Source organism: Nanorana parkeri, unplaced genomic scaffold (genome assembly GCF_000935625.1).
Source record: "Nanorana parkeri isolate BGI_ZX_2015 unplaced genomic scaffold, ASM93562v1 scaffold89, whole genome shotgun sequence".
Classification (NCBI taxonomy): domain Eukaryota; kingdom Metazoa; phylum Chordata; class Amphibia; order Anura; family Dicroglossidae; genus Nanorana; species Nanorana parkeri.
Window position 1 is genome coordinate 1,429,667 of NW_017306357.1, and position 26,958 is coordinate 1,456,624.

At 43.8% G+C, this 26,958-nt stretch overlaps 1 protein-coding gene across 1 annotated transcript in view; it reads left to right on the plus strand.

Annotated features, from left to right (window-relative positions):
• The first annotated feature begins 3,976 nt into the window (after positions 1-3,976).
• Positions 3,977-26,958, plus strand: part of OSBPL9 (oxysterol binding protein like 9) — a 104,805-nt gene continuing 81,823 nt past the window's right edge. Inside the window, exons 1-4 of the mRNA XM_018552453.1 lie at positions 3,977-4,155; positions 9,258-9,308; positions 15,934-16,012; positions 24,253-24,329. Of these exons, the coding sequence (XP_018407955.1) occupies positions 4,045-4,155; positions 9,258-9,308; positions 15,934-16,012; positions 24,253-24,329 (318 nt within the window). The 5' untranslated portion in view covers positions 3,977-4,044. The remainder of the gene's footprint in view (positions 4,156-9,257; positions 9,309-15,933; positions 16,013-24,252; positions 24,330-26,958) is intronic.

A 26,958-nucleotide genomic window follows, 5' to 3' on the forward strand; every position in this document is an offset into this window, starting at 1 on the left:
TTGTAGTTAAAGCACAGCAGGGGGGCCGGAGTCGCCCACCCCTGAGATAACCCATGATGTGTCACCTTATCTGGAGAAACAATTTAAAGCTCATCTCCAGTCAAACAAAAAAGTACCCTTGCATTGGGGTTACCCCCACACTGTAAGGGTTAAGTGCCTGTTTTTGTCTAGGGTTTGAAGTAAAGCAGATTTATTTACCTGAACCCCGCTCCCCTGGCTGTTGGCACTCTACCTTTTTCCCCTCTGCTCCATCTGCTGGAATGAACCTCTGTGTCTACACATCTAATGCAGGTCTATGGAATGTCAGTGGTCATTAGTCCACTGGAGCTGGGGTGAGAAGAGGCTGCAGCAACCATTCTAGTAGCCTGCAGGGAGCCAGCAGGAGAGAGGATCAGGTAAGTAAATCTGTTTTACTCCAGTACCCTAGACAAAAGCAGGTACTAAACCATAAGGGCCCATTCACACCACATCTAGATTACCTCCAGAGCAGACCAGACTGTTTCCGGACCCAAAATGCATCCCAGTGTATCCCTTTGCTATTTCTGGCCTCTGTTGCCACCAGCGCAGTCCGTACCAGACCAGAAAAATACTGTTTGTCCTATTTTGTCTGGTCTGGAGTGCACTGGAACGCATAAAAAATGCATTAAAAACACATGGAACGCAGTGGAATACACCGGAACGCACCTGTAAGACCATTTTAAGCTTAAAAAAAGGAAAAATTCAAAACGCGGCAAAATCAATGTAAAATCGCGGTATAAACGTGGCAAAAACGCAATGCACTATGTTCCAGATCTGGTCCAGAAAATGGTGTGAACTCAGCCTAACAGTGCCAGGGTACTTTTTTTGTTTGCCCAGAGATGGGCTTTAAATATGTAGATGGATTACCAGCACTCCATAATTGTGAATAAATGCTTTCTAACTTATCAACAATAATATATATACTGTATATTCCTCATAGACAAATGTTTTACATACAATATCTTGGTATATATACAGCATACAAGTATAGGTTCCTCACACTTGAATGGAAGTAATTACATTGCGGGATAAAGATCCATCCTCCTCATTACTTCTTACCTATCAAATGAGCAGGTTATATGATAATATTACTTATACAGAGGCTCCCCAGGCACATTATAAGGCTTACTGCTACAAATGGGATTGCTGTGCAATGCTTTATAATGGAAAACACACACACATACACTTGAAAAGCATTACAAATCATTGATATAAGGTGCACTGAAAGTAAAATATGCATGTCATAAATAAAAAACACAAAATATGCAGAAATAGTGTAGATGCAACACATAGTGAAGCAGAAATATAAGATACATATATAATAAATGTTCTAAACAGAAGAGATCTCCATCTACACAGAATATCTGGCATACCTGTAGAAATGTATCGGGAGCAATTGAGAAAGCAACAGGTAGCCAGGCAGGTGATGTGCAGGACCCATGTGGCTTACACTGTAAATAGATTCTACTCTCAAACTAGTTCACAAACAGATGGCTGCTTGTCATTGGTTGGTGAAGACCCAAGGCAGCCAATCATAGCAAACCACATGCAGGCAAGAGAAGATGAGGAGGGCATGCTGCAGCTGAGCTACACCAAATTGCATTGATAACCTGCTAAATTATAGTGTATTTATCAGTATTCTATATGTTGTTGTTTTTTTTTAAGGCGTTTACATATAATAGAAATGTCAACTATACAAAGATGTGTGGCCCTTCACTAACTGATTGGCTGCACTTACGCCGTGTTCTAATAAACTGTACCTAAGGAATTGTATTGGATCTTGTACCTTATCATAGGCTTCAGGGAGGGGTGAATTATTAGCATACATGATACATGAATATATACTGTATCTCTTTCCCTACAAACTGCTGTCATTGAGAATATAGTTGATGTTATTTTTAAACATATTAGCAGGTTGTCCAGCAGCCATTGTTTATGAATTCATTCATATAGTCTCCTACATCATACAGAATTACAATCCACTGCAAACGTATTTAACTATAACAACCAATAACATAACCAACATAGAAAAGAAACATCTTCACTCAGTGCAACTGAAGCCAAACCCTTTGTTTTTTAGTTCTGGACAGAGTGGAGAGGGATTCTAACACTGGCCACTGGTTTTTATTGCTGTCTGTGTTCCTATTAGGGAGATTTGCTTCTCTCCTAGTGACCATTATCACTGAAAGTGAAAGCAAATATTGGGTTGTCGCCAGAACAGGAAAAGATGGGAAATATTCCAATGGGGACACTAGTTCTAGTGACCCTCCTGACCACATGGGATTTCCCTCACTTTAGAGGAATTACCTTTCACACCCTGTTGTGGCTGTTGGACAGAAACTGAAGGGAAATCTTCCAATGGAGACATTAGTTCTGGTGGCCCTGCTGACCACCAGGGATTTCCCTCACTTCCTGTTGTAGCTATGGGACAGAAGGTGAAGGTTAATCTTCCCATTGGGACACGGAGGGCAGGAAACAAACTGATAGGGGTTGTACCCCTCCCTTACTCTATCCAAAACTAAAAAAAAAAGTTGTGGCTTCAGTTCTACTTTAAGAATCAGGAGCAAGAGTTTCTATCACTTCCTGAATGTTTCCATGAGACTATTCAGTTAGTATTCCAACATGTAATGGTGTTATTCAAACTACGGTAACCAATCAGAATTAGAGTGTATGTGAACATTTCAGTATATGAATTTGTGCTCATGTTTACTAGAGGTTTTTTTTTATGCATGGACAATTCGTTTTATTATCAGAAATACATTTGAATGACCTTTTTTTGACTTGGTTTTATGGCGGTCACATGACCACTATATCCCCTCTTCCCTCAGGAAGGGTGGTGGCAGGGTCTCCTACTGAAGAACCATGGGATCCCTGTCAGGAGTCGTCGTCAGTCATGTTTTGCAGGACTCAGGCTGGTCATACACACTCAGGGACTGATGTAGATGATGCAGATTCCACGCTGAATGAGAGAAATCTAAGAGGCTGTAGTATATATGGTGGAAGCCATTCACACAGCATTACAGCTGCTGGATGGAGATAGAGGAGCATAGGAATTTCCTGTTCTCCTCAGTGCCATCTAGTGGCTGCAATGCCATGCAGACACTATTCGCCCAGCTGTACCCAGGAGAATCTGTATACACCAGCCCCTCAGATTTCTCTTGTTCAGCGTGGAATCTACCCGGCTCAGATGATTTTTGTTTCCTAGTAGGCAGATTTACTTTTTTTTGGTAGAAGAGATTTTGTATGTCTTCTCACTAGCAATATTTTTTTTACACACTGCCTATGGCACTCTGGGCAGCCATATGCATATTTGCACATTATGGTGAACTTTTTGTAGGCAAAACAGGAAGTGAGGGGAAATCTCTCAAATGGAGTCACAGACAGAAAAATAAGCCCAACGGAAAATATGACTCTTTCCAAAACAAAAAATATATATTTGATATATATTTTTATTTAAGATTTTAAATAATAAGTACATTATAATGTTGTTATTTTATATTGTTTGCTTCTTTTTAATAGAATGGTGTGCATCCAGCATCTTCACTCTCAGCATCTCATTCCAGCATCCAAGCAGCGCCTAGCAACGGCTTGTACCACTGCATGACGTCAGCGCCACGCCCACAGACTGCCAAAACCGCGCCCACTCTCCTGGACGACCGCGCCCACTTTCCTAGTCGTCCCCGCCCGCTGTGCAGCTGACGCGAGACGCACGTCCGGACGTGTGTTGTTATTTCACGACTTCAAGATGGCGTCTATCATAATAATGTTGTTATTTTATATTGTTTGCTTCTTTTTAATAGAATGGTGTGCATCCAGCATCTTCACTCTCAGCATCTCATTCCAGCATCCAAGCAGCGCCTAGCAACGGCTTGTACCACTGCATGACGTCAGCGCCACGCCCACAGACTGCCAAAACCGCGCCCACTCTCCTGGACGACCGCGCCCACTTTCCTAGTCGTCCCCGCCCGCTGTGCAGCTGACGCGAGACGCACGTCCGGACGTGTGTTGTTATTTCACGACTTCAAGATGGCGTCTATCATGGAGGGTCCGCTGAGTAAATGGACGAACGTAATGAAAGGTTGGCAGTATCGTTGGTTCGTGTTGGACTACAACGCCGGCCTTCTATCCTATTACACGGTGAGGACACGGCGCGGGCGGCATAGCTTTGCGCGCGCTCTTCTCGTTGTGAGGTGGCAATCCTTTGATAACAGTCGCGGAGTTGTCCGGTTCCAACCAATCAGAGAGCGGAGTTGACGAGGCAGTAGCCAATTAGTGCACGCCTCCTCAGTGCATTGGCCAACAAGCGTGAGGGCGGGCGCTAGCCAAAGTGTTCTGTGTCTGGCTGGCCGCACCCAGAGAATGGTGGGACACGCCCAGCTGTGACAGACTCGTGTAGAATGCATCCAGGTTAAGGTGAATGGCTCGCCCAGGAGGTCAGAGCCCTGTCTGTGTCACGTGACGAGGGAACCCTGGAGGCTGTTTGAATTGCATTGACAGATTTTTGGCCAGGGAGCCAAATGTACACGTTGTGCTTTCGATTGAAAACGACCTAACCATTAAAGTGTGTAAACCGGGTCACTTTAAGACTTAAAGTGTCTCTCCAGCTAACAATGATGAACCATCCTTTTGTAAGGTTGTTACAGTATATACTATACTGACCTGCTGACAGCAGTATGTAGCTCGTGTTCCTTCTTCATAGGCTTAGCTTAAAGAAATGACTTAATGATCCTGCCTTTCACCTGACTGTGTCCCTGTTTCCTTTGCTGGGGCGCCAATGATTTGCTATTATGGATGACATCGCACATATTTACTGAGAGATCATTTACAAAATGATTGTGGTGGCTTTAATGGGGAGGGGGACAAAGCTGTATGTGCAAAGTGGGCTGCATCCTGGAGGTCAGTTTTACAGCAAAAGTGTTCCTAATCCTTGCAGTGGGGCAGCAACAGCGGGAGAGCCTAGGAAGGGCAAGTATGGATTCACTGCAGAACTTGTTCAAGGCTGTCTTAAAGAAGAACTCCGGGCAAAAGTGTTCCTAACCCTTGCCGTGGAGCAACCCCAGCTCTGCAAGGGTTAACTGCTCATATTTGTCTAGGTACTAAAAAAAAAATATTGTCACCCGGTCCTTGGAGGCGACTGGCTGTTACTCCAGTCCCTGAAGCCTGTCTCCTCCTCCGCTGCAGCGCTGGTATGTCACTCTCAGGACCTTAGACCGTTGCAGAGGAGGGGGTAGAGATGCTCCAGGCACCAGTCTAAGAGAAAGCTGGCTCAGAGGATCGAGTGAGTGTAACTTTTTTTTCTTTTCTTTTAGCACCTTGAGAAAAACAAGCACTTAACCCTTGTAGTGCGGAGGTTGCCCCACTGCAAGGGTTAAGAACACTTTTGCCCGGAGTTCTGCTTAAAGACAGCCCTGAACAAGTCCTGCACTGAATGTATACTTGCCCTTTCCAGGCTCCCTTCTGCTGCAGCCCTGAAAAATGACACACAATAGAATGACAAAACTTGCTGAGGGCCCCGCACACTGTCCCTCTAATAATATAGTCCTGCGTGATAAGTGGCCATGTCACAGAGTACTGCACTGTGAGTAGTGTCACAAATGTTCCCTCATACCCTGAATTGTACTACAAATACCTCTCTCTCTTCCTCCCTTATAGGAGGGGGTGTTCTGTAGTTCATAGAAGAGAACTAGGCAGGGTGATAACATTGGTTAGATTTCAGTTCATTGCACGGGTTAGGTAGAGCCAGCGGGGTGACTAGTTTTCTGTCTGGTGGGACCTCATGTTCCTGAATGCTTGTAGTGGATGTGATGGTGTCTTCACTAAGGCTGGCCATACACTGATCCTGTTCTTCTCCTTCCCCATCCACGTTAAACATCATGAATGGCGGATCCCTCCACCTCATTTTATATAACTTTTTTATATCAGTTTTATATATCCGTTATAACTAGGGATGCACCGTTACCGTTTTTTTGGTATCGAGTACCGATACTTTGCTTTCGGTACTCGCCGATAGCGAGTACTGATACCAGTGCTTCCGCTGCCATGGAGTCGGCATCCCGGGCAATCTGATTGCCCGAGAAGCTGGCTCCATGTTGTCTGGCCTGTTTCAGCTTTGCCGGAAACCTGCTTCCCAGCTAATCAGCATCGAGCCGCCTTCCCGGCCAATCAGGAAGCCAGGCGTCAAGTAATGCCCTGCCTCTCAGCTTCCTGATTGGCCGAGAAGCCGGTTCCATGCTGATTGGCTGGAAAAGCCAGCTTCCCAGCCAATCAGAATGGAGCCGGCTGTTCGGCCGGCTCCACGCTGCTTGGCCAGGAAGCCGGCTTCCTGGCCAATCAGGAAGCCGGGAGGCAGGTCATTACTTGCCACCCAGCTTCCTGATTGCACGGGAAGCCGGCTCTATATTCCCCTATGGCACTGCCAGTCAGGGGAAATCTTCCAGGACCGGAAGTCCTGGAATCAGTGAAGGTATCGGAGCAAGTATGAGTACCCGCCCAAATACTCGGTATCGACACCGATACTAGTATCAGTGTATCCCTAGTTATAACTCTATCTCTGTGAAGAAGTTTTTTGACCAGCCTACTTCTACGTCCTCCTCCTTAATATTGGCTGGGGGGGCTGTCCATCATAGCATACAGGGGAAATAGTGAGGTGCTGCTGAGGGTGGGACGAAGTGGTACATTTTAGCCAAAGTTATTGTTTGCATAATAGGGCTCCCCCGGGTTTTGGGGGATCCCTGGTGCTATAGAAAGAAGCCGAGGGTAGGCACAAGGAGATTGCTGTATTTACATTGACGAGGTAGTTAAATACAAATACAAGTTTACATTGCAGAGTTTGAAATGAGTCAGTTTTGTGCTGTTCCTGCCTCCAATGTATTATTTATTGCATGCAGAAGTTTACTGTTGGGGAGCTCATGCTGGAAGGTGTCACAAGAATATCTAACATGGTAGAAGGTGTCACAAGACTATCTAACATGGTAGAAGGTGTCACAAGACTATCTAACATGGTGGAAGGTGTCACAAGAATATCTAACATGCTGGAAGGTGTCACAAGAATATCTAACATGGTAGAAGGTGTCACAAGACTATCTAACATGGTAGAAGGTGTCACAAGACTATCTAACATGCTGGAAGGTGTCACAAGAATATCTAACATGGTGGAATGTGTCACAAGAATATCTAACATGGTGGAAAGTGTCACAAGAATATCTAACATGCTGGAAGGTGTCACAAGAATATCTAACATGGTGGAATGTGTCACAAGAATATCTAACATGGTGGAAAGTGTCACAAGAATATCTAACATGCTGGAAGGTGTCACAAGAATATCTAACATGGTGATACAAGAGTATCTAACATGCTGGAAGGTGTCACAAGACTATCTAACATGGTGGAAGGTGTCAAAAGAATATCTAACATGGTGGAAGGTGTCACAAGACTATCTAACATGGTGGAAGGAAGGTGTCACAAGACTATCTAACATGGTGGAAGGTGTCACAAGACTATCTAACATGGTGGAAGGTGTCACAAGAATATCTAACAGGTGGAAGGTGTCACAAGACTATCTAACATGGTGGATTTGCAATGATGAAAGTCAGTCCTGGTTATTGCAGGAGTGTTCCATCAGATGACTGGAAGAAGGGAGACTGCAGTGTGTTATCTGGTTCTTTATGAAAATGAAATTGTGCCAGCAAATAACTTTCATATCTGTGTGGCTGAATCCGTTCCAGGAATCATTTCCCTTAAGCGTTCCATGTGATGCGTCATCCCAACCTTCATCATATGATTGTTACTTAATGGCCAGGAAATCCTTTCACTTTCCTGAGAATACTTGTTTGTTCAATGTGTGGACATTTTTATGCACAGTGGCAGAGTTTTTGGGCCTGGTCCCCGCCGGAGTCCTCATCTTGCATGGCTGTATCACCCGAATTTACTGCTACAATCCTGATGACTGGCTTTCCACAACATGTCCTCCTGTGCGTGTATATCATTGTGGTGGGCCCAGAAAAGCACTGTAGAATTTTGTTCTAAAGCCGACCATACATCAGTAGAGTCATGTTCAGGAAAAAAAATATGTTTGGAACGTTTGTTTGATCTTCTGATAGTTATTGGGGTCAAACTGCCGATCATTTTCAAAGAGCGTGATGAAAAAAGATGGAAGGAGCGGGATAGTAAATGTGCTTTTCATTTGAGAAACTCCATTCATTGTGAACGACATTCTAGAAGTCTCTGGTGGCATTATCGAATGATCTGACAAGATTTTTCGTATGAACATTCGTAAGAAAATCTACCAGTGTATGAGCAGCTTAAACCTCGTCCTAGTTATGTAAATAGGTGTAGCGACTGACTTTAACCTTACTGGGCTACTGAGTATGTTGCTGGCAGAGGGCCCCTCTAAACAGACCGCCAGGACTCTGTTAATCTGTGTAAATCTGACAGTCAGCTTTACACTGAAAGCCATTCTGGGGGCTGAGCTGCTGCTAGATTGCTTCCAGGGGGCAATGAAGATTCGATCCCCCTCCCCCTGACAGGACACCCCGCCTTGCTTCCCGGGCTCTGTTGCCCTTCCTGCGGGCCAGGCATCACAGGTGTCTGCGGGTAGAGGGGAGCGAGACCATTGAACATGCATTTATCAATCTCCTCCCTGCTGAATGGAACTGGAAGGTGAGGACATCGACAAATGGGCATATTATACACAATTAAGTCTCCACTGTCCAGATCTAACCAACAGTTTCATATAATGTCATCTTTATTATGAGATCTTGGCTTGTGATGCCTGACCTCAGACAAGTGAGTAATCGTCTGAGTAAGCATAATGGTGCTGGTCTCTGATCCAGCGCTGACTCCTGTGTCTTCCTGTCCAACAAAGTCTGTGTGCGTACACGCTGCCAATCTGTGTGCATTGACTCCTCTTCTCCCGGCTGAGGATCTGCACTGTGCATGTGGCCGCCCCATGATCCTTTGCGGCCGCTCGAGAATTTTTCAGATCTTTGGACAGGAGCGGCGGAGACACAGGTAAGTAACTACTTTTTTGGTGACTTTTTATCTTTTTGCATATATCTACTGCTTGCTCGGAGTAGATATATGCAATAAAAAGGGAAGGTTTCATTGTACTTTAAATACTCTGGTCCCTGTAGTGAACTGGCTGGATAGAGGGTGAACATCTAATGGGTATGAGTTATTTTCCGTAGGATTGTTCGCAACATGATCAGCTAATACTTTTCTTTTTTCTTTCTTTCTTTCAGTCAAAAGACAAAATGATGAGAGGGTCCCGGAGAGGCTGTGTCCGTCTCAGGGTAAGTATAGATTTTTAATAGGTAAATTTATTTATGCTGTAAATATAAATTATGCAACAACTTTTTTGAAGTGCCTGTATGTATGTATGTATGTATGTAATGTATGTATGTATGTGCTTTTATTACTGTGTATGAATGACCACTTTAGACTTGGAGGGGATTCAGGGTTTGATTAAACAAAAAAAAAAACCAGCTGTCACAGGTGGCCGAGCTCTCCGCACCGCCAGCTCAGCCTCATGTCACGGCGAGTCAGGATGGAGAGCGGAGTACAAGCGATTGCTGATTGTTTGTTTGTGTCCCCCAATTATGAATGAATAAGAAGTGCTCTACATCACCTCCTGTTCATTCATGATTGTGTACATAGTAACCAATACTATTCCCTCAATTTAACAATAAACAGAATCACTCAGTATAGAGGATTCCTGTTCATTCATAACAGGGGCTGCATAATAAGAGATTTAGGACTCTGTGTCTTCCATCTCTTTTTCTATTTTAAGAAAACTTCTATAATCTGCATTCTTGCCTGTGGCTGTGTACTAAAGCCTGTGACAGTCGGGCAGCTAGCATTGTCAGAAGGAGGTCAGCAGTGGCATCCTCCATGTTTTATTCTAGGATTCGTTTGCACCATTTATATCCAGAGACGGTATAACACCGGCTCCCTGTCATGTACTCTGTACTGAGCTGTTTTTAGAATCGGACCCAGAGGAATAACATAGTTGCTGACATGGGCATCTGATGTGTGGTGCGGTTAATTAATAGATAACCATTTTAGGTTTTTATGACTCTGTATCCAGTGTCGTGTGATCACAGGGCAAAGACCAAATGGCATATTTTCAGCGCAGTCATAAAACAGTCACTTTTATTTTGTTCTTATTACCTTTTATCATGTATAATAATAAACTATTTGGCTTTAGCAAGTGCATTTGGACTTTTGTGGCTTTGTTCGGGTTTGTTAGTTTTTAAATTGATGCATGTACAGTATATAGTGTAGAATATTCCTGTTAAAGTGTATTTCCACTTTTAAATTCAAATTTGAGAAAACCCCTCAATAGGTTTGGGTTCCCATTCATACAGCATACCTAAAAATATTTCTTACCTTTTTAGATCAGCCTTCTCAGCCAGGGAGAAATGTTGTGGTAGTGGGATGTGATGTGAAGGGGACTCCTGATGTAAACGGGGAACTCTGATGTGAAGGGGGGAAATCTTGATTTGAAGGAGGCACTTTGATGTGAAGCGGGAAACACAATATTTTGGGTGTTTTTGTCTAGGGCCCCCCTTAAAACCTATGACCCCTTAGACTGGGGTGCCTAAAGATGTTGCATACTTTTAAAGGGTGCTGTGAGAAACGCTACTTTAGATATTTGTTTAGCTGGCCTCTGAACAGACTGCAAGCATCTCTGTACATTTTCAAATTGACAGGAAACTGTCTGTCCCCATAGCTTCATAGAAAGGCAAGGTATGGACTGAGCTTGCTCTCTTTAACAAACAATACCTCTAGACCTTTGTTCGGACACAGTGTTCAGATATAGTTTACAGCTGATAATGAGATCTGCCAGCACATTAAAGACAGGGTTAATTATGGTAAAACTCCCCGGCCCCCTTTTCCCAGAGGAAAAACCAGTTTAGAGAAAAACGTTTCTTTCAGGACACGGCAAGTAATATGTTGGCAGCAATTTTTTATTTTTTGTTTAGTTATGCTATGTGAATGGAAACATGTAGCAAATATAAAATTAGTGTTTTCCCAATTTGGCTGCAAAAGTGGAAATACACGTTATTATTTTTTTAATGCACTAGTGCTGAGCTTTGGTGTTTTTTTAACAGGTCATTTCCCCCGGTGGCCTGTAGGTGGCAGCAGTGCCATTTCATGGTGAACTAGTGCTGCACTTTCCCATACCTGTCCAAGTCCCTTTTAGGCTAGGTTCTCACCTAGGCTATTGAGCTGGTGAGCTGTTTTCGTGCGGTTGTCACGCATTTCTGTTTGGGCGATTTCGCTTTGAAAACTGCACGATTGACAATGCATAGAGATGTCTATGGGACCCAAATCGCGCAACAACTGGCCGAAAATGGCTCCTGCACCCTTTGGCGCGACAGGCGATTTTTCTACCACTTGACAAATCGCAAAGGTGTGAACAGCTTCCATAGACTTTAATGTTTTGTGTGATATTGTGCTGCTAAATCAACATGATAAATTGCCTAGGTGTGACCCTAGCCTTAGCAGGTCATGTTTGGTGAATTTTTACGCAGGTAGCTAATCTGCACTTCTGATCTAATAATCGCATCACCTGTACATATCTGAGGTGACCTCCAGTAGATGCCATGTAAGCTGCACTTTGACTTGCTTTCTTTTTTTCTGCACGTAGTGCAATTTGTTGCCTAACCTGGGCTAGTAATAATACTGGTATTTACCTGTAGTACTGACCTTGCATAATGCGACATTCCGCAATTACATAGTTTTGAACCCCAATAGCAGCAGCAGGGTTTTATATGACCATTCAACATATGATAGCAAGTGTTTGTGCAAATAACATTACTTTGCAGTAGTCAGGGGCACCAGAAAATATTTGAAACTATGCATTCAGCATTTGATCCTTATCTATGTGTATAGGGTAGAAGAAAGAACAACTTGGGGGTTGATTTGTATGTGTTATGCCATTTTTAGATGTGCTTTGCCTAGAAACATCTATAGTGGCAATTCTACACTTACACTTAGGAAAAAAATCCAAGAACTCAGAATAGACTGTTTACAAAAGACTAACCTGGCCGATGTGACTCATTAGCTGTCGCTGTCAGCAACTCCTACTGACTCATAGCGGGTTTATACAATAGGTCAACAATGATGTCAGAGTGTCGTAATTCACAGCAGTCCCCCTGCCGTTTTCTGTAGGAAAATCACTGATAGCACCATTAGCATGAATAGTGTTTATTTTATAGGTCTATATGTTTAAAGCCTTTCCCCAGGTAAAAAAGACAAGGACACTTGCATTCTGACTACCCCCACACTGCAAGGTTTAACTGCTTGCCGTCCGCCCGTTGTAAAAAAAATGGACGGGCGGCAAGCTCCCATTGGTGGGTCGCCATAAATAAACAGCTTTTTTTTTTTCTGCTTGTGCGTGCCCCCAGGGCAGAATAGAACTGTCAAATGTAAACAGCTGGTAACGGCTGTTACACATGTACATTACACGTGCTGCCCTGTGCGCCCCCCCTCCTGCAGTGCTGCCCACCCTCCTCTTGCACCTCACCTTCAATTCTGGGCTCCGCTGCCCCCTCTGCGGCCCGGGACCGGCACGGGTGAATGTCAGGAGCAAGATGGGAGGGAGATCAGCATCTTCCTCGCTGATCTCCCTCCGAGGTCTGAATGCGGAAGTGATGTGTAATACATTACTTCCGCATTCAGCTGTCATTCCTCTGGCAGCTATAGCCAGAGAAGAAGCTGGTGAAGCAGATCTCCGCTTCATCAGCTTCTTTAGGGGGCCCCAGGTGGCAGGGGTCTTGGAGACCCCTAATGTCTCCATAAAGAGGACCTGTCAGTGTGCCTGTGCTATCGCATAGGTGGATTGTTAGCCCCCTATGTGATGGCAATAACATTAAGTGTAAAGAAAAAATAAAATAAAACTCACATAAAAAAAAAATGTAAAAAAACCCACTAAAATGTTTAAGTCCCCACCCCCATGTTTCCGCACATATTAAAGTAAATACGCGTCAGATGCACCAGTCAATTGCGCTACACATGTTACATATCGCCGCGAACGTCGGAGTTAGAGCAATAATTTTAGTGCCCTGAATCACTGATAACACCAAACTGATGAGCGGTAAAAGCTTTTAAAGCGTCGCCTGTGGCCAATTTTGGGTATTGTAGTTTTTTGAGATTTCGCAGGTGCGCGCAATTTTAAGGCTTGACATGTTTGGTGTCTATTTACCTGACGTAAAATTGTAGAAATGTCACCAGCACACCAGTCTTTTTAGGATAGCAAACGCTTCATTTGTTGAAGTTGACCAACAAGCGCTTTAGGGACCGCACAGGGTCCCTTCATCAGGCTTTAGCATTTAGTCACTGCAAGCACCCCCCACTACAAGGGACATATCGGTAAGGAGTGCGACAAGGACAGTACTTATTATTTACCTGACGTGACCCCGTCTTTTATATTTCACTAAAAAATTGGGTAATAATAAATGTTTTATAATTTAATATAGGGGAAAGTTTTTTTTTTTTTTTTTACATTTTACTTAAATTTTCCTTTACTATAGTAAAAAAAATAAAAAAAAACCCCAGTGGTGATTAAATACCCCCAAAAGAAAGCTCTATCTCCCCAAAAAATGGTGTAGAATTAATTTCAGTACAGCGTTGGATGACGGAATAAATGTCAGTCAAATTACTGCAGCGCTAAATACTGAAAAATGGCCGGGACAGGAAGGGGGTTTAAACACCCCGGTTAGCAAGGGATTAAAAATGTTATTAACCCTTACATTGGGGCTACCCCTGCACTGCGAGGGTTAAGTTCATGTTTTTGTCTAGGTGCTAAAAAAAAGTTATACTCACCAGGCCATCTGAGCCGTCTCCCTGCTTCTGTGATCACTGAAGCGTGTCTCCTCTTCCTCTGCACAGATGGACTGCTCCTTGGCGTCCTATATACAGCCCATGCAAAGTGTATAGAGCGTGATGAACCCAGGATCCTTAAACCGCTGCAGCAGAAGGGTAGAGACGCTGGTTTAGGAACAAACCAGCTCAGAATGTTCTCCTTTAGGTTCACTCCTGTGCTGATTGACAGCAGGCAGTGGGTGGGTGCAGTAGCCATTCTGCTATTGGCTACTGCAGTTTAAAATAGCCAATAGCAGCCTGGCTATTGCTGCCGGCCACTGGATGGGAGACCACCTGGCAGTTGATCTGAAGAGGGGGCATGGGGAATGCAGTCAGTCTCTCCTCCCTGCTGGGCGCCGGCTGCAGTGGTCTCTGTCCCTCCGTTCCCCACTGCCTCTGCTGATACAGGCGAGGAAAGCAGGGGGGATTGAAGGGGACACAGTGGGGAGGAGAACAGGAGGAGCAGAGCTGATGTGGAGGAGGTAGCGGTGGGGGACCTGGCTAACAAAAGCCCAGGACGCAATTTCTAGTTGCCATTTTGTCCTGGCACCTGGGATTTGTCGAGCTCTGATATTAATAAAGAGTAAAATGCATTCACAAAATTAGAGACAGGGGAAGCGGCAAGTGTAGACAGGAAGGTACATACAGCCTGTCCTAAAGTAAACGTCTCGCGCTCACCACCTGCAGGGGAAAACCACCGTCCGCAAGATGGATTACTCAGCATTAAGAGAAGTCAGAAGTAGAAGCAATCTATTCTTCCTCATGTCAGATCCTCCAGCAAAGAGAACAGAGAACAGCCCAGTAATTATATCACCAAATCTTCTGAGATTAGCAGTTAGAAGCAGCAGTGCCTGAGATCTCTCCTTGCAGATATATGCTATGAGGCTGTAGGCACAGGAAGGCCGAGGTACACTCGCATACCAGGAAGGGCAACAGCTCATTTTCAAGAGGAATTCCAGACAAATGGCACATTTCTCAGTGTACTGCATATGCACAAATAGCCTTTTTAGATGTTCCTTACAACATATCAAATCTTCACTTTTTTGTTTTTCAAATGTCTTTGCAAACCTAGTTATTACCTTTTTTGTATGTGTAGCAGTGACATCATCATTGTGCTGTACATCGCCTGTGCAGAGAGTAGAGCTGTCTTAGGGACCCAGAAGGCTCCACCCACTACAGGCTGCCTGCAAAACAGAAAGGCGGGGGCGGAGACCAGACCAGTCAACCTGCACAAGGAGAGAGAGCAACGTAACGCAACAAATCCGGTGTGAACATGCCCCATTCACACCCATTCAGTTTTCAGTGCCCTTCTGTTAGCAGCCAATGAAAAAAGTATCGCTACGCTACAGATTGTGGGGTAATCAGAAGGTACAATTGCAAGTTAATGGGCCCTTCGGTGACTTGCAATTTTCCTTCTGAATTTAGGTGTCCTCAACCGGGCCCTCCGTGTGTGTGTGTGTGTGTGTGTGTGTGTGTGTGTGTGTGTGTGTGTGTGTGTTACATACACACACTTTTTTTAACATGTTTGTTGGCTGCTGAATTTGAAATGATGAAGGACTATCTCCACCCTGAGGTCCACAGCTATGTACTATGTCAGCTACCTCCTGTTGTACAAGTCTTTAGAACATAAAAAAAACATACGATATTGAGTGCTTTTTCAGATTGCATCAAGTTGTATTTTAAGTTTTGAGGCTTTTTAACCTCTTGCCGTCCGCCCGTAGTAAAAAAACGGACGGACGGCACTGCAGCATCTGCGGGTTGCCGTCTCCAGACGGCAATTTTTTTCTGCTCGTGCGCACCCCCTAGCGGACTTAATAGCTGCTTACATGATCCTTCCCTTTTCTCCAGACCTGTGGAGCTGTGCCAGGAAGGTGGTCACGTTCCTGCCCTCTTCAATTTACTAAATGTGGAAGCTTGCAAGATGATTGCACATTCCTTCCTAGTGCGTGGTCCACCCTCCTGACTGCTCTGCTGCAGTGCTGTAGTAATACTGTATGTACTGCTGATGTCACTGCTACTCTTCTTAGCGCTCTGCTCTTTCTTCCACAGGGGGCTGTGATTGGTATTGATGATGAGGACGACAGCACCTTTACTATAACCGTCGATCAGAAAACCTTTCATTTTCAGGGTGAGCATTAATCTACCTCTTGTTTGTGTTGCTGTGTGTGCGTAGCTGTGCTCCCTGCCTTGCAGATTGCCGTTGCTCCTGCCTGCGTTGCTTGTCCGAAGCACTGTGGATATTTGTGCTGGGATGGGATAGCGTGTTGCTCTGCAGTGGGGTAGATACGTGCTAGTCATGGATAAGACCAGAAGATTGGAGACATTTCCTATTTCAACAGCTGACTCATGAAAGCAAACTCTGCATTGTGCAAAGCTTTCCTCATCCACTCTGCTTTTCACTTGATGAGGCTGCCCGAGGGAATGCCCGTGGAGTCTTTGTACAGGAATACATCCATAGGCAGGCTGTCTACATTCTAATCCATCTTCCTGCCGTGGCATTCCTAAGGTGGAGTTGTTCTCAGAGACTTCAAGTTTTCTCTTTTTTTTCTCTTCTGTCATCTGCATTTCTCTATCATCATTTCAATACTTTCCTAACCATTTCCGATCATAACTTCACAAATCAATGCCGTCTGTCACTGCTATGTTCCGGCATTGCATGCTGTGGCTCAACCGTAGAAAGGGTAAGGTGGAACTCTTTACGTGCTCGGCTCGCTATGTGCACAGAGTTCGCTGTGCAGTGGAAGTAATTGAACACAGATGTTGATTGTGAATCTGGTTCAGTTTCGTGTAGGACTGCTTCAGGCACGCAAGGGTGGGAAGTCGTGCAGGGCAAACTGGAACATGTGGTTTCTCTTGAGGAACTACAAGCTTCAGCATACTCTGCATGCAGGGACTTGACATTGCATCAGAGTGGGACGGGCCATATTGCGTATGGTTGTTGCATTGTTTATATACGGACTGATTGCTTCTACATCTTAAAGAAGAACTCCAGATGGATGAAAAAAATCACAGAGAGGAGAATTTACCAAAACTGGAGCAGCTGTGCATGGCAACCAATCAGCTTCTATCTTTCATTTTCAAATCTTAACTGAAGAGAGAAGCTGATTGGTTGCCATGCACAGCTGCTCCAGATTTTGTCTGCTCCAGTTTTGATAAATCCCCCTCTATGTATTTACTTATATAGTGTTAGGATGTAACTGCATGCAACCGCACAGCCACAAAATGCAACAAATTACTGGCCAGCAGCAGTGAATAGGCTTCTAATGAATACATTTTTGTAGAATGAGGGAGTGGCCTCTGTTTTATAGTGTCCAAAATCCACAGAAGCTGGACATCTTTCGGGTCAGGCTTTATACGATGCCATGCACACAGCATTTTAGAGCATCATTTATTTAATTCTAAAGCCATTGGAAAACACGGGTAAAGAGCAGTTTATTCGTATGTGGCTGGAGTTCTTCTTTAATTGCAGGTTTTGTTCATGATGCAGGATTGGGCCCCCCTTCTGGATTTTCAGAATGTCACTTTTGTTGGTTTTCTACCATTTGGATGTGTTTTATGTGAATGGATTCAGCACTGTTGCTTTGAACGTCCTGTGTGGCATTCTGCACCGGAGTCTGTAATCGCTGAATACAATTCCACTCTGTGCCAGCGATCGTGAAGCAGCATTGACTGACTGTATAAGATGGAGCTCCGAGTCAGACTTTCAATTACAGCTTCGTACAGTGCTACTGCCCAGTAATCGGGATCGGTTTACTTGTGTCTGCGTTCCTTACACTTTATCCTTCTGTCCTAATGTTGCTTGTGTTCTCTGCATGCTTTTAAATATTCAGAGAAATATATGAGAACTGAGGCTGATGCACTGTAAATGTATACTGCTAGTTAGACATAAAAGGAAGCCTGCCGACTATGTAACATTCTCAAACTCATGTTGAACTCCAGGCAAAACCCAAAACACACATTTTGAAATATCATATATTACAGGCCAAAGGATTTCTAATTCTGTTACACTGGTCTTGTGGTCCAGACAGTCCTGCCAGACAGCACAGCCACGTCCTGGACCTCTCTGCAGACTACACTGCAGCTAGGCACCACGTTCTTGTCCAAGACTTTAGAGGAAATGAAATGCTGAAATGATAATCACTCTGCTCTTTCCTGCTGTAAGCGTGTTCACAGACAGCGCTGTGCAAAGCAATACATCCAAGACTGTATCAGTGCTGACTATCCCTGGCTGAGTGCTGCTGTGCAGGGGTTTACTACGCGCTGATATCCGGATATATCCAGCTATTTATGTATACTTCATGATGCATGATGATTAATGCAGGCCTGGAGAAATCTCATCCTGAACTAGCAGCCGGCAATACGCAGCCTGCATATGACTTTATAGGTTGCTGATGGATGTATAGTTAAGCAACAGTTAAAAAGAAAAAATAATGAAGAACATTTTGTGAATTTATTTTAACAATTATTAATAGATAAGATGTATGCAGTATATACATAGTAATGCAGTAACACAGCATAGGGCAGTATAGAGTAGTACAGTGGGGCATGCAGTATAATATGTAGTAGGACAGTGCGGTATAGATATAATAGAGTAAGGCTGTACAGTTCTGTGTACAGAGAAATGCAGGGGGGCATATATACTGTATGAATCTCTCCCTCACTCGCATCCCTCACTCGCATCCCTCACTCGCATCCCTCACTCGCATCCCTCACTCGCATCCCTCACTCACGCTCCTATTGATGTCCACTTTGAGTTTCTGCATCCACTGGCTGAATGATATGTTCCCTTCCAGCCTGGCACAACGCCCTCCCTCATTTGTCAACGTGTCTGTCGGGAAAAACGTAGTGACCAGAGCCCTGCTTTCTTCCTCCTCCTACTGAAGCTGTTCATTTCCCCCCTCAGCTCCAACCCAATCCAGACATGCGGGCCCTCTCCCCGCCACACTGCAGAAATTGAGCCGCAGCACCCTGCCAACAACAGTGTCTGGCAAGCTCCAGCTGGAGAGAACAGTAGGTGTCCGGATTGGCTGGAGCTTGTGTCAGTTGGGAGGGGAATAGTCACGCCTCTTCCTGGTATGGAGTCCACCGATGTGTTGCCATGGCTGTAAACAAGTGGGTAGTCCCGGCAACCTGTGGCTGAGCCGCCATTACTGGCACCCACCTGACAGGTAGCACATCTGGGTTTTTCTGTTGTCATGGTAACCGGAAAGGGTCCAGCCCTGGATTTATAATTTTTATTTATATAGCGCCAACATTTTATGCAGCACTTCACATATTGAACATTCCCCTCAGCCCTAATCTAAGGTCCCTATCTCACATGCATACACGCACATACTAAACAGCCAGGTTATTATATTCTGACAGCCTGCACCCGCAGCTCTCAGAATACCTGAACAATGACTGCACCTGAATGGTGAGTGTAAAGCTGGCCATACACTCTACAAACTTCTCTTGCTAAGCCCACAGGGTCACCATTGGTTCCCCCATTCATCCTAAACAGTGTGGATGGGGGAATCCCTGCTTCCTGTTATTGTATGCAGCAGCGGCTGCTCCAGTGACTGGAATACCTGAAGAGCGCCTGAATGTTACTGGATGCCGGTGCTCATCACCCCGACAATTTTCGGCATGGTTCTTTTGACAAAAGTCAATTGAAAAATCTGACCAGTCGGCAGGACTCGGTCAAAATCTGAGCAGTGTATGGCCAGTTTTAGTATTGTATATGCTACTGGGCAATAATATAGGGCTGGACAAATCCCAGAAGGCAGGTAGTCAATGCTCCTAAAAAATGACAGCTGGCACATTACTTTTGAAGTTTTCTTTAGTTCTTGTCAGTGGAGCTGGTTCCTAAAACTTCTGCTGGCTCCCGAATTCCATAATAATTTGTCCACCCCTGCATAATATTATATTTGGTTCAACTGGTACTGACTTGTTTTTCACAGATAACTAGTACTGGTGGTTTAAAGTGACACTAAACTCTTATTTGTATATCACTCGGCGGCAGATCCTCAAATCAGCTCTGAATTGGTGCTGACACTGTCCTTCCTTCTGGAGGGGGCTACTTTTGTTCCCCATGGTCCCTGTTTCCCAGGTGTCGTGCGTTGTAGTGCAGATGTGAACCTAGCCTAATTGTAACTGTATTTTAGATTCTCTGCAGCTCTAAGAAGGTTCCTTTTCAGCTGTAGATAAACTTGTAAGTACTGTATGGTAAAAGAAGCTTCCCGGTTTCCTTTGTCCAGGCTTGGAAATGTCATGAGTGGCTCTGGAGAGGAGAGGAGAATCCAGCGGAATGTACAATATTAATGTAGTTTATCAGGGAGGATGACATGGAAGGGGAAGCTGTGGCTGATGTCAGTAAGCTGAGAAGTAAACAAACCGCCACTTAGCAGCATCAGACTACTAATGACTTTTATTGTGTATGAAATGGCCAGAGAAGAGTGTTTGGCAGAGCTGTCACATTTACTATGTTAAAATGGCCTTTTCTTTTCTTTTCTTTTCTTTTGGGGAAATGAGACTGTACCATCTAGCAAGGTCCCTGGGACTGGGCCTGTGAACTCCAGCCATGTGTCTGCAAACAATTTTGCACCAGTTGGTCTGATATTAGCTTGGGCTGCGGAGCTTGAATAACATGCCATTGGATGACACATCTCACTGGTTCTTTTATAGATTGGTTAAAAAAGTGTCATTATACATTGCAGGATTTGTATATCTTCCCTCACTGTTCAGATTAAGATACAGCGACTAAGATACAGCGACCTTCTATCTTATGATGTAAACTAAACTGCTTGTTTCTCATGGATCTGGGTTAATGTAATGAGGCTTCCAGTATGACGGAAGAGTCCTCATTCAGTGAAAGCAGTTTCATTACCCATAAGGGGCTTAGAGAGCCTAAACACAGCTTGAGCTGATATATATTCGTGCTTCGGGCATTTCCATGCTGTTGAGGATTATACATGCTACATGTAGCAAAATGTACGCTGATTTTTCTTCTATATAAAAAAAAAAATCAACGTTCGCTGTAAAATCTGTGATGTACGTAATTGTTACACAGGCCATCTTTTATTTTATTGTTCTTAAAATTACATTTTTATTTCTATATTCAATTATCTAAAATGGTAAAATTCACAATGTCCCTTCCTTGGAATATGGCAGCCCTGTCGTTTTGTACACCAAAGGACCCCAGCAATATAATTTCCTGCTTGTGTGATTTCTCACTGTTGCACTGTTTCTCAGGAGTCTATAAAAATCTCATTCGCATATAGACGGGTGCAAATGCTGCAGGTTTTCTCATCACAACACTGTGCTGAAGACTGATCCTCCCATTGATGTATCCTTTTGAGAAGGGACATAAAGGGCAGTTTGTTCCGAAGAGAAAGATCTAAATCTGCAAAATAACATTTATTAAAATCGCTATAATGATCACCAGGTTCCTGCTCACACCTTCGCGATTTTTATTGAATGTTGGCCATCGCTCAACAATGTATGACAAGAAAAAGCACATTATTTTCTATGCGGGCCCCTTCAGGCCTATGCGTTGCACTGCTGTGTGACTTGGAAAAGGGTGTAGGTGCTTTTGTTGGTGTATTTTTGGCACCAAATACTTGTTGAAGTTGTTGTGGTGCTTTTATGAGCATAACAAGCAACCATCCTCCTCCTCCTCCTCCTCCTCCTCCTGTCAACTTCAGTATTGCAACATAAGGAACAGCAGATATTGCTAGACATTGGCCAAAACAAAAACCACACGAAGCATGATAACTAATGTAGAACTCATTACAATGCATCAACAAATGCACAGCAAAGCATGTAAAAATGCACATAAACACGCTACAAAAATGGGCAAGAAAATGCATGAATATTCAGATGTACAGGGGTGTGCGGAGACTTGTGCTCAATTCACATCTATGCAATGCAGGAGTGTGTGAAGCTAAAATCGTATGTTGCAATGTTAGGTTATTTCTTAATGACATCCTAATGCACCTATCCATTGCGAATGCTTGTATCCCCCCACATCGTATGGTCACCTATTACCCTGTGATGTGGTACAATGCAGTTTAAAAAAAAAAAAGTGCATGCACTTCTTTCAGTGCGATTATAGCTGCGGTAGGTAGCCCATTCAAATAAATACGCTGCCTTATAACGCACCCTGCAGTACCTTTGTGATGTCGCATCATAGAGGTGTGAATGGGGGCTTAGAGGGGATTGTTTTTTCTCAGCTAAATTGGATTAAAGCTGAATTCCGGCCTCCCCTTAAAGCAATATTAAACCTTCTTTTTTTCTTTTAATAGTTGCTATTAGGACACCCACCTTTTGCCTGAGGATGTTGTTCTTTTTCTTTTAAAAGTTTTAAATTCCTCGTTTTCTAGTGGGTCCCCGCAGCGTTCTTACCGCCAACCCCCACCCTCTGCACGGGTGCCTCCATTGGCTAACAGAGGCACCCGTGCACGCACGGGGCTGTGTGCGTCCATAGACACGCACACGCCCCTTCTCTCTGCCCAACACTTTGATTGATTGCAGAAGCTTATGGCTCCTCTACCATCAGTATTCTCCCCCTGCAACCAGGAAGTACAGGGAACGGAGGATTACTTCGGGGACGAGAGTCGCTTACAGGTATGTGTGGCGGGGGTTGACTGGGGGAGAAAAAGGTACTGGGTGGTTTCTATCCTAATGCAGAGAATGCATTAAGGTAAAAAACGCCCAGATCTTAATACTACTATAATTCTGGCACCGTTATACTCGCTCCTCTCCTGTTATGACATCCCTCTGATTTTACTCATCTCATAGTGTTCATTAGAAGCTGCAGCAAGTCAAATAATGCCTGCCCCATTTCCTGGCTGGAAGACGTCCAGCATCATCAACCATCTTGACTGTCCCTAGCCCGTCTCTTCCATTCGTTGGATTTCAGTTCTTCCAATCATGGAGGCTCCGCATCACATGTGGGTGTTACCTAGGGACACCCACTCCTCCTTCCGACTGACATCCACCCATCAAGGTGTTTTGATATTTGAATAGCTCCCCCTCCTTGATAGGAGTACTGAGGGGGTATTGTGATGTTTTCAGGAAGCTATGTACAGCACCCTGCTGGCCCCTCTCAGCAACCATGATCTGTCTGCAGTGTATAGAGAAGCTCAGAGACCCAGTGATGACTTCACTGGTTCTAAAAACCTTTTCCTGTAACAAAAATGTAAAGGTTCTATTTGAACACTTAATTATCATGTTGAGGAGGGGGACAGGAGGAACCCAGGAAGGCAAAATAAACAGATTCAATCTGAGCTTTAACACCTTGATCTGGATGGCCCTGGATGACTTGATTCTGTCTGCAGTTTAGTGCAGAATTTGACGTTTTACAGTTCTGTAAAGCAAAACGGGCCCGTTTAAGCCTCAGCTATTCCCAAAGGTATTGTACACATGTTATAAATAAGCAGCAGATTTGTGGTTTTTCTTCTGTGAAGTTTTGCACTTTTAGGCCCCTTTCAGATGGGCGGTCTCATCAGCCCGCCTGTCAGTTTTTCAGGTGGACCCGATCGGATGCCCAATGAAAGTCTATGGGCAGTTGGATCTAAATAGATGGGTGTCCGTTTACATTCGGCTCCGGCCAGGCCCGGGAAAACAAATGGAACAGAGTTCCTGGATCGGGGGTAATCTGATGTAAACGGGCACATGTCCATTTGTATCCGATTCTCCATTGACTGACATGGGGTGCAGCAGTTTTAGTTCTTTCCTTCATTCGCAAGATGGAGATAAAAACTGGAAGGCCATAGATGTCAGATTGGGATTGGGCTTTGACCAGGAGGGGATCCGTGCATGGATCCCCTCCTGATCCGACAGTGTGAAAGGGCCCTTCATTTAAAAAAATGCTCAGGTGAAGAAATATGTGTTTTACATTTTAGAATCCTTTTTAAAAAAAAAAAAAATGTTTTAACAACTTTATCAATTATACTTGTATGTAGTTTGTTCTTCATTATGGGAATGGTCCGGATAACCTGTTTGTGCGTTTTGGGTTTTTATTTTTAGAGCTGTTTTTGCATGGAATCTTGTGCTGTTTTTTTGTTACTTGGTCTGGCCAGGGATGAGCTGTTGTCTCTCAGAGAACCCTGGCAAAAAAAACCTGTATGGTCAATGCTTCTTTCATCTTCCCAAGTTGGACCACGAGCATGCTCATTGGTGCACCTTTTAACCCCCCTCCTAGGAGTGTTCAATGGGGCAGGTAGCTGGGGGTTTGGTAGTCCAGTTTATGGCCAGCTTCTTTGTGTTTTGAAATCCTTGTGGGTTGTAGACTGTCCTATCTCCAGGCTGTGGCTTCACTGGGTTAAATATTTTAGATTACCTTCTGACTTGCACATTCCTTTTTTCCTTTTCGGTCTTCTGCTGCAGCCCGTGATGCGGATGAGAGAGAAAAGTGGATCCATGCGCTAGAAGAGACGATCTTGCGTCATACTCTCCAACTACAGGTAAGGGCATTTGAGTTCACATTTCAACTTCAATGAAACCTGTCAGGTTTATTAATGTTTGGTCACGGTGTTGTACGTGTCTTCAGACTCTTGTGTATCTACAACAGAAAGCTAGACTTCACCCACCAGGCAGTTTCCTATTTCTGATGTTTGCTTTGTAGTTTTTTATAAACGTAAAGCTAATTGTTGTGTGTGGTGTGGTTTGTTTGTTTTTTTGGTCCCTGTTATGTTGGCTAATCTGAGAGTTGTTGTAGTCCACGTCATACGGTTCTAACCTTTTGGCTTTACATCATCTCTTGATTCTGCTTTGGAAAAATTGGGCGACTGTTATGGTGTTTTTGACAAGTTCACTTAAGCATTTTAACTCTGCCCTTTTAATTGGTGTTTATTTGTAAAGCAAAGATAGCGCTGACCTGGAACATCCTGATATGAAGAAAGAGAGTAGAGAGATAACTTTTCAGTACTCTACTGCTCCTTTTCTGCTCCATCACAGGCTGGGGAGTTTGTTTGAAAGCTATTTATACACCAAGGGGGGAATTTATTAAAATCTGGAGCAGCTGTGCATGGCAACCAATCAGCTTCTCTCTTCAGTTTGTTGAGCTAAGCATTGAACATGAAAGAGAGAAGCTGATTGGTTGGTTGCCGTGCACAGCTGCTCCAGATTTTATCTGCTCCACTTTTGATAAATTCCCTTCCATGACTTTAGGAGAATAGCTTGGAGTCTCTTGTTGTTGTCTTAAAGAGAAATTTCCCATATCTTTGAAATGACAACAAAGGCACTTTAAGGCTAGGTTCACACCTAGGCGTTTGCAGTTTTTTGTGTGTGCGTTTTTGCGTTTACATTTGTGCGTTAATCCCTGCATTGACATAGAAAATAGCCCCTGCATCTTTTCACGTGATGGGCATTTTTCTACACATGATGCAACGCTAAAGTGTGAACAGTTGCCGTGGTTTTGCATGGAAATGTGTGCGTTTTGCGTGTTTTCCCGTGGAGCGCTCAGGTGAGAACCAAGCCTTAGAAATGTTTACTAATGGCAATCTACAAACCGATACTTATAAGAACTTATAATTATATAATTGCCTTTTTTTAATTCTTTGTATACCTTAGTTTTCTTTTCTTCCCTATTCTTCTGACGGTGCCCATTTTTCTAAGGGCAGGTGAATCCATCTCCCTTTACTTCCTGCAACTCTGACACATGTGAGTAGAACATGTGACCATGCACATCATCTCAGGGGAGGAAAATGCCTTTCTCTGAGATCTCGTGAGATTACAGATGAGATTTCCAGCAATGCATGTAACTTTCCCAGAGTGCAACGCTTTGGCACAGGCTGCACCACTAATGCCTGAGGAACAGGAAGTGGAAAAGCCGTAATTGCAAGTAAAAGAAAAGTATGTTTGTTTAACTGATGGAACAGTCTGCAGGATTCTGTGCATTGCACCCGTGATCCACTGATTGCGGTTGCAATGCTTTGCGGCTTCAATGCAAAAAATTTATAAATACATGTTTATTTCTTCTTGAGTTGCCAAATCTGCTCTAATAGAAAAGAAGCGCCTGTGTTGTGAAATTAATTGCTTCGTAATGCTTATAGCTACCGAGCTGAATGAGGGCCTGTTTAAGATCCCGTTCACACCTTTGCGATTTAATACGCATTTTCCAGTGTTCGTTAAAGCATGTTCCAAGCTTTGCCATTGTTTTCAGTGGGGTCTGTTTATAGCCGTTTGTTGCCTAAAATAGTGCAGGTTTGTGTTCTAATGCAGCAATATACGTTTTTGGTTCTATTGATTTCAATAGGTGCATATCAAAATGCATTTCATGTGTTGCAGCGCATTTTGGCACAAGACAAGAAGCCCCTTCCCCAGCAACCTCTATTTTAAATTGATTTGCAGAATGCGTGAAAATGTATTTTTAAAGCATGCGTCTACATGCGCAGAAAAAAATCATATAAAAAGGTGTGAATCCGACCTTAACGTGCTTTTACTGCTTGCTCAGAATATGTGAATACTTTAGTGTGTATGATGTTGGTGCAGGTTCACTTTAAGAATAGAAAACCTTAATAGGAAATGAACACCTTCTGCAAAAGACGTCATATAAATCGTATACAAGCAGAAGTGTGTATTTATAGGCATTCATTACAGTATGCAAAGCGGTATACAGTTTTGAGATGCGGTGACAGCTGTCAGTGCTGATTTTAGTATAGTTGTATTACCATGTAGTGCCTTCTGGTGTTTTATCCAAGAGTTTCGGCTTTTTCTGACTGCTGCAGGGTAAGTTCACTAAAGTTATGCTGGGTTTAGAATTGCCTGCAGGCACCTTCAAGCTCTGCAGCTACACGTCTGGATGATGGATGCTGCCCGTGATGTCATGCACAACTAATATTATTACACCTAAAACAATTGCTTACTTACGGAAGAGCCCTGGGGCCATGCTAAAAAAAATATGAAACCGAATTCTGTGTTTTAAATGTCAGAATTCTGAGATTAAAAGTTATAATTCTGACTTTTAATCTCAGAATTCTGTTTTTAAAATTTCTGACGTTTAAACACAGAATTCTGTTTCTTATTTTTTTAGCATGGCCCCAGGGCTCTTCCGTACTTACTAACATATGAAAATAGTTTTATTTATTCATC